Raw genomic sequence first — 8,720 nt, forward strand, 5'->3', positions numbered from 1 at the left:
CTGTAGGCAATAAGGATACTGTGGAGAGAGATGTACCTGTAGCAACGAGAACCTAAAATTTGTAGAGAGGATGAATTACTAAGAGTGAGAGAGATAGGTATGTTTAAGGATATGAGATTAGATATATATATATATATATATATATATATATGTTGGATTAGAGATAAAAAAGAAAACAACAAGAAATCAAGAAAACATCAATGTCGAACACATCTTACTTGACAAACCCTTCGGCACCATTATTGATGGAGAGAGAAGAAGAGGGGAGAATTCAACATTGATTGATATGCCAAGTCCAAGACCTTCTTTGATTAGAGTTGATCTTCCAAGGATAGTGTGCAAGAATGGCTAGTCTTCCTCTAGGAGAAAGTGTAGGTTTAGGCTTATGTTGATGGCTAAGTACAATTTGACATTACTACTCACTCCCTCATGAATTCCTCTCATCAATGGCTTGAATGCTTGAGTAGTTTTCAAGGAAGAAGAGGTCCCTTTTTATAGGTGAAGGGAACCCCCAAGGGTTTACACAAGAAGAGAAGAGCTAGTGCAAACAGAAACTGGAAAAGTTGGAAATGAGTTTTCCCTACATGATGTGGGCAGACTGGGGTCTAGTATGTTGATCATATCTCCTCAACCGTTGGCTCCAAATAAAAAAGTAAAAATATGGGCAAAAACGTCATCTCATTGCCTACGACTTCCTTTTTATATGCATTTTCCAATTCGGATTGGAACCTTGTGTAAAAAAATCATCAAATAGGGTACAGTTTTGGCAGCAAAAGTCTTCTTGTGGTCCCCTTAGCCTAGACTTTTATTTGATTCCAATAGAAACCTCATGCCATATTAAAGCATGACATTTCTCCTTGACAAAGTTTTGTAATCATGCTTACAATAATGCATTAAAATAAGTGTATCTTTGAAATCATGTCACCTAGTGTCCCACTAGGATTTGATTCCATCCTAGTAGCTATTAAAAAGAAATATAACAAAAATATGAAAAATACATAGAATATATATAGATTGGAAATTACCCTAGATATAGGATCTAGATAGGGTGTGAGATAATAATGAGATGGTAGAAATAAATAATCAATGCTTTTTGTCCCAAGTTAAAGAGGCAGAGCTATTGACGTTTTTCCCATAGTACTTTTTAATGGTAAAGTAAGAATATGTTACCCTTGACATAAATAATAGGATGAGATAGAAAGCATATTATTATACTTAAATATGTATATGTACATTATAATAAATATAACTATGTATCTACAAAGTTACAAGATAACTCTTGTAGCATGCGTTCCCACTATGTACGTGTCATAGCACGACACCGCATCTTGAATTTGAAACCAAACAAATGGAGATGTGCAGAAAGCTCACAGAAACTGCTAAAGCTCGGATACAGTTAAAAAGCTTGAAAGCTCCTGAGCTAGTAATGCATACACTAAAAAAGGAAAACAACAGAGTGCTTGAGGAAACTAAAACATGTAAACAACTTAAAATCCAAGGATTCTATGACGGTTGTGGAAGGGATCATCTTCTCATAGATTCTCCTAAGAATCTAGACAACAAAATCAAACCTATGAAAATAGACAAGGAATAGCCATTGGCTACCAGGGTTATTGCGAACACAACGGATGAGGCTAAATCCCTGGAGATGCCATAAATTCTTGAAGTAGACGAGCCGTGGCTATAATCGTTGTGGATGATATTCACAAAAAGAAAAGACGAAAGAGCCATGATGCTATCAGCACCAATCCATGAAATCAACATGGACCTTGAGATCTATCCGAGAGATATTTAGTTGTTGTATGGTGATGCAGGTACGGAGGTATCCGTAGAGATTAAATTGGCGACAATAAAAACTTTATCGTCCTTTATAGGAGAATATAATACAAAATTTGAAGTGAGAATTGTGCCATCACAATGGAATTCTATTCCACAGGTGGCGGGTACAAAGGGCTTACATGATCTAATGTCTTCTCTTATAAGATGCACAATTACTCTTGCAAAACTTCTAAAAATCAAAGCATATTTGTGGGGACAAATGAGCAAGAATCTGGAAAAGATAGGATTGAAGATCCATCCAAAAGATAACCTTGTAGATGAAATTAACAAAACAAATCATCTTAGGAAACCTAAAGCAGAAACCTATCCCAGTGAATAAGGTGGGCAATTATTACAAGGGAAAAGAAGGGAATGCCACCTTACCTCTATAATACAAAGGAGTAAAGACAATAGCAATACTTCACAAGGGGGCCAGAGTAGCCATCACTACAAAAGAAATCTCGGAGAAATGGGAAAGACCAGCTCTCAAGAAAACGTGCGTGAAATTGAAACTAATAGGCGAGTATGTGGAGAAACCCTTAAGAATGTTGGAACTAGTAATTGTATCCTCATGCTGGATAGAATATGAACATATCTTTACTATAGTAGATCTCAAAAAAGGCAACAATTTTGAAGTTATTTTGGGGTGACCCTTTATTCACATCAACTCAAGATGGTTCAAGATTGGAGCTATGACCATCTCTACTTAGACAAAAGGGAATCCCAACCACGGTTAATACAAAGGACCATAGTTACAAGGATGTAAACCAAACCCTAATAAAAGACTTTGTTGTCACTACGGATATTGGAACACAGTTGCATGCTTGGCTAGCGAAGAATGCGTATATTTGGATGTGCAAAGCATCAAAATGTGAGAGCCTAAGAAGGGAGGATTGCATCCTGGAGCACTCAGTAGAAGATAACTATTACGTGAAGGAACCATTTCTAGAGGAGTTTTTTGAACCCCTTGGATGGTAGAAAGAATTGACAACACTAGTTGTTTGCGTAAACAATATAACTACTATGATGTTTGTGTAAACGATGTAACTACTACGATGTTTTGCGACAAGGATGGTTATGACATAATGCCCTTTCAAATGGTAACCGCTATCCTGAACTTAGAAGATATAACAAAAATAACTGAGAAATTAGAGATAATATATTTCAAACAGGTTGTTACAAGACTGGGCACCCTCCTATTGTATGTGGTTAACTGCAATTGGAATAACTGGCGTAATGGTTAATTATGTGAAATCTAATTGATTTTACTAATAATGAGTTGATGATGATTTGTAGATTGAAATTATGGGAGTTAAAGAGGAGACGCTGGCAAATAATAACCCTCTCAGTCATTTTATCTTTGCACAGTATTTTAGACTATGGCTGCTTGTAAATAACTCTGGTGAAAACTCACCCTTACGGGAAATGCAATAAGTGATGTGCTCCACTCAAGTACTAAAGTGGACTAGATGTAAAAGGGGCCTCTAATTTTGGCATCCAAAAACTCAAATAATGAATTAAATACTAAACTCCACAAGAAGGGGTGTCATGGAGTTTGGGGCTATGATTTTAGGCCATTCACTTGCAAGATTCTTTGCTCTTCTCTCTTAGATTATGTTAAATCATGTTGTGTACCCTCTAATTATGTCTATATCTCCTGTAATGGAAATGGTCTATGAACTTTGAGAATAGCGGAATTAAGAGAATTAGAGTGAGCATTTTTGTGAGATTACTTTGAGAACATAGAGGGTGAACTTAATTGATGGTATCGACATAAACATAGTACTTAATTAACTTGGCATGAAGAATACTTTTTCAAGAGAGAGTATTAGAGAACATGACAAAAGCTGAAGACCAGATTTACATGGAGCCGGTCCTCCTCCATAAGGCTTTTGTATTATAGATTCTCCCCTTTATAAAGACTTGGTACAATACAATTTTTGTGTTCCTTGTGACCTTGGTGATGCTATAATGATGGAAAGCTTCATGCATCACGAGCATAACATAAAATTTGTAAAAGCATTAACCATCCCCCGGCCTCAGTCCCAAGGCCTCAAACACCTTCGAAGGTGGATAGAGCTAGCGGGGAATGAGGGTAGGGAAGAGGAAGAAGAAGCATTCCATAGAAGAAAGAAATAGTTCCTCACTTATCATCATTCTTCTTGCTTAGCATATCATAATAGCATGGTAATGAAAATGAAGAAGATGGCAAGCTTAAGAATTAAAGCATGACTCTTGGTTGGATTTGCTTTCCATAGCCAAGAGTGTTGGTGTAGGCTTTCAACTTCTCAACAATCTTGGAGAAGGAGATGGAGCTCTTATGCTTTGCACTTCACACCATGAGAGAGTGTGTGTGTGGGTGTGGGAGAGTATACCACCTCTCATGCTTAGTCCACCTCTCTCTCTCTCTCTCTCTCTCTCTCTCTCTCTCTCTCTCTCTCTCTCTCTCTCTCTCTCTCTCTCTCTCTCTCTCTTGTTGAATTATATCATTTGGACATGTGTCCTCTTTTTTCCTCTTTGAGAGAAGGAACTTAATTATTTATTTTTATGCATCTAAATTCTCATTGATTCAAGCACATCATGAGGGCAAATGGGAAGGATCTTGACATGTGTCTTTTATGCTTCTTAAGATATCATGTTTGAATTGAACACTTCAAGCACCTTAGTCATTCAAGCATGCAAATTGTTTATGCCTCTTGAGAGATTATGTTTGAATTGAACACTTCAATAACCTTAGTCATTTAAGCATGAGAAGCACCTCAAGCTTGAGCAAGGTTCCCACAAACACCTTAAGCACTTTAGTTAGCAAGTACCACAAGCACCTCATGCTTGTGTAGGATTCCCACCTCAAGGTCAGCCCTACTTGCCTAAGGTAAAGGACTTTTTAACACGAACTTTCGGAGGTCTTTAATGAAGCTAACCCTAAGGTCTTTAAGCTCCATTAGGTAGCATTTCTTTTTAACTGACCATCTCTCATTTGGACCCCTTTAACCTTGGCCTCCTGTTGAGACAGATCCATAAGCATATGTCTATATTCTAACCCTTGTTCCTGTTTATTATCCCACATTAAATGATCAGTTTAATATGAGAAAAACATTTAAGTTGGTTAGATATGAGATTTTATGACATCTCTTACAATATCTTACACTCTCTCTTTATCAAATATATTTTGTGTGTGTGTGTGTGTGTGTGTGTGTGTGTGTGTGTGTGTGTGTGTGTGTGTGTGTGTGTGTGTGTGTGTGTGTGTGTGTGTAGTCTAGTCTAGGTGTGTGTGTACTTGGATTTGGAGGAGAAGGTGACAAGTTGATGGTCATGTCTATGAGGAATCGTTGAATCATCCAAGCAATCGATCTCCCCAACAGAAACAGTGGTATCAGAGCGTCGGGTTTGAGAAATTCAACAATTGATATCAAATTTGAAGGATCGATTTTTGAAAATTCAAATTTGAATTGGAAAAACAAGTTTTAATTGGTAATTATCCGGCAAATCAACCATTCAATCGCGCTTTCAGGTCGACAAAATTTGGTCTGTCAAGCTTTTAATTGAAATTCAAGGGCTAAATGGGTGGATTGTGAAGGCAACCAGGCGAGAATTAAAGAAAGAAGAGCTTTTGAGGATCTTGAAGAAAAACTAAACAAGCGGTCAATCCATCAAAGAGATTTGAATGAGATTTAGAAGGGTTTGTACTAGACATTATTAAAGAAAAGAGAAACCAAAAAATTTCCAACCAATGTCTTGCTCAAAACTATAATGGTAACAAAAGGTGAAGTGTTTTAAATATTTCTAGTATGGTCACATTGCATATAAGTGCCCAAATGGTCCTACTAAGAGCAATGACCAATCCAATGGAGTCGTGAGAAATCCAAACCAAAGACCTTTCAAGAACGACCGCCCCAACGGTGCTACAATTAACCTCATCAAAGATGCTAATCCCAACAACAATGAAGTGGAAGCTAATTACGGCGAGGGATATGATCATGAGTATGATCACGATGACAACCCATCTTTAGGTGCTCCTATATCTCCTCACACTTTGTTTAAAGCACAAGACATAGTCAAGGGTGAAAGTGTCACCATTCTTTTAGACGATGGCAGTATCCATGATTTTATTTCTACACGATTGGCACAACAACTCTCTCTCTCTCTCTCTCTCTCTCTCTCTCTCTCTCTCTCAAATTTCTTCACGTGGTCAAAATTGTTTTTGATAATTGAAAGACCCAAGTCACTGCTGAAGTTTGCATTGGTGCATTTACACAAGCACATACATTTTTGGTAGCACCATTGCATGGTCTTGACATGATTTTAAGAATGTCATTCCATCATGAATTTAATCAGACACATACCATATTCCTCACTCATAATAATCAAAATTTCTCCATCCAAGCAACACTAGCACATCAAAAATTTCCACTTCTTTCTCACACTCAAGCCAAAAGAGCAATCCCAAAACAAGGAAAAACATATCTGGTGTTGGTAAATCAAGTCTCCACTAAAACTGAAACTTCACATAACTCCTCCCATGATGATTTTCTCTCACAATTTAAGGGTTGTTTCATCATGACCTGCCACACGTTCCAGAAGACCACAAAATAGATATCATATCTGGTAGTGAACCTCCTTGTAGAGCACCTTACCGTGTAAATCCGACTGCAAACATGGCGATACAAATTCCACTCACTGACTTGCTTGATCGAGGACTTATAAGACCTAGTAGTTCACCATACAAAGCTCCAGTACTTCTTGTTAAGAATAAAAATGGAACCTTTCGTATGTGATCGACTACAGAGCTTTAAACAAGATCACCATCAAGAATAAGTTCCATGTTTTTAGAGTGGATGATCTGTTAGACAAACTGAAAGGGGCAAACATTTTCAGCAAAATTGACCTCACATCGGGGTATCATCAAGTCAAAATGTTTGACCAAGATGTCTACAAAACTGCTTTCAAAACACAAACATGACATTATGAATTTTTTGTCATGCCATTTGGTCTAACAAATGCATCAGTCACATTCACATGCATGATAAATAGAATTTTCATTGACCATCAAGATTTTGTGATTGTATTCTTTGACGATATTCTTGTTTTAGATAAATCGGACCAAGACCATAAAGAGCACTTAACACGTGTATTTGATATGCTTACACACACACACTTGTATCTAAAACATTGGTATCAAAGCAAGGTGGAGAGGAGGAGGTAGGGTGGATCCATGACAGGGAGGAAGCATGGTTTTCTTCTCTCTCTCTCTCTCTCTCTCTCTCTCTCTCTCTCTCTCTCTCTCTCTCTCTCTCTCTCTCTCTCTCTCTCTCTCTCTCTCTCTCTCTCTCTCTCTCTCTCTCTCTCTCTGCCTATGCAAGGCTATGGAGGCTTTCTCTTTTTCTCATGCCTGGAAGGAGGAGGAAGAGCGTGCTTGCATAGCTTGCTTGCATGCCATGCATGCTCGATTGCAAAAGGGGAGGTCGAGATTGACATGACAGCAAAAAGCTGTGTCGTGGGCATGATCCCTTGTAGACACATGAAGGTCAAGGAGGAAAATCGACAGTGTATGGCCGTGGGAAGCGACTCTTGCAGGGGCTTGCATCGCAGGGCGATCTGCACCAAAACTAGCGGGGGTGGGGTTGAATCAGAGCGCTCGGCACAAGGATCACATCGCATTTCAAGAGCAAACGCCGTCACCGCCATCGCTACGTAGCGCGAGGAAAGTGCTGGCTCTCTGCTGCTCGCCGTTTTGCCATCGCTATGCAGTTGTGTAAATTTTTTAATTTTTTTTCAAAACAAAAAAATTTGTTAGCTTTTTACCTTGCAGGGGAGCTTTCCCACATGCACTAGCATGCATTAACATGCAAAGACATGCAATGGCCTGCACCGAGCTCTTCGTAAGATGAACGGTACTCTCATCGCTCTCGGGTCTGCAGTCGGGTTTTCGCATGGAAAATTCCAAGGCAATTTTACAGACCATCAAGGTAAAGCTCCGCCGTATTTTCTACAACTTTGCGATCATGTACAGGCACGGCGTGCTCTATTTGCGGTGACACTACACCGCGTCAGATGTTGCTAACAAGACCATCCAGAATACGACAACATGGTTCCATCGCTTGAAGAGGGCTTGTCTGCATTGGAACCTGTGATTGCTGACATTGGGCAAGTTATTCAGCAAGGCTACTCATCAAAGACAATGTTGATGCTCGATTCTAGGTTCATGAAAGCTCGAGCATCCCGGCCATGTGATCAACACGACAAGTTTATACAGGTAAATTATGAGGTAAGCATTCACTTTTACTTGTATTTATCAAAATATTCAAGTACCTGTTGAATAGTATAATATGCAAGGGCTATGAGTGATGCCGTGTAACTGCGCATGTACTAGATGTGTATATACATCCACAAGCAAGGCTTGTCCGAAGCACGATTTTTCTCCATCATCAGTACGATCAGGCATGCACGGCATGTCTTTAAAAATTATCGTGCTATGTCTAGGTCAGATGTTTTTAGTCAATCCGAATTTGCATATCCCTTTCCCATGCTTCCCTGGCCAGCTTGAATCAAGCATGGCTTGAGTATGACATGGTTTTGATGTTTCTAATAGCAAGGCTGTGTATTGCTTAGGAAACTCGAATCAAGCACGGCTTGAATCCCAACCACTTGTCTCCGAAGCACGGCTTCTCAGCGGTTGACTTTGATGCAAAAGCATAGCAAATTCGCGATGCTTTGGAATCTCAAGGAGATTGGCACATCCTACTGCTCGACTTGATGCGGGGGGGCATGTTGCTCGGCATGGCCGACTTCGTGTAACTGTTTCTCGAAGCGGAAAGAGGATGTTTGCCACACAAGACTGGTTACTTTCAGTTGAAATCACTCGACAAGGTTGATGCTTTTTGTCATGATATTTGTGTCTCAAC

The 8,720-nt window shown here is 39.1% G+C and overlaps 1 protein-coding gene across 1 annotated transcript; it reads left to right on the top strand.

Moving 5' to 3' along the window:
• The first annotated feature begins 7,903 nt into the window (after positions 1-7,903).
• Positions 7,904-8,514, top strand: LOC147423794 (uncharacterized). The gene is made up of 2 exons (XM_086502001.1): positions 7,904-8,071; positions 8,428-8,514. The coding sequence occupies exons 1-2, from the start codon at positions 7,904-7,906 to the stop codon at positions 8,512-8,514; spliced, it is 255 nt and encodes an 84-aa protein (XP_086358127.1).
• Positions 8,515-8,720: the final 206 nt, after the last annotated feature.

Source organism: Adiantum capillus-veneris, chromosome 26 (assembly GCF_014529385.1).
Source record: "Adiantum capillus-veneris isolate H3 chromosome 26, ASM1452938v2, whole genome shotgun sequence".
Lineage (NCBI taxonomy): Eukaryota > Viridiplantae > Streptophyta > Polypodiopsida > Polypodiales > Pteridaceae > Adiantum > Adiantum capillus-veneris.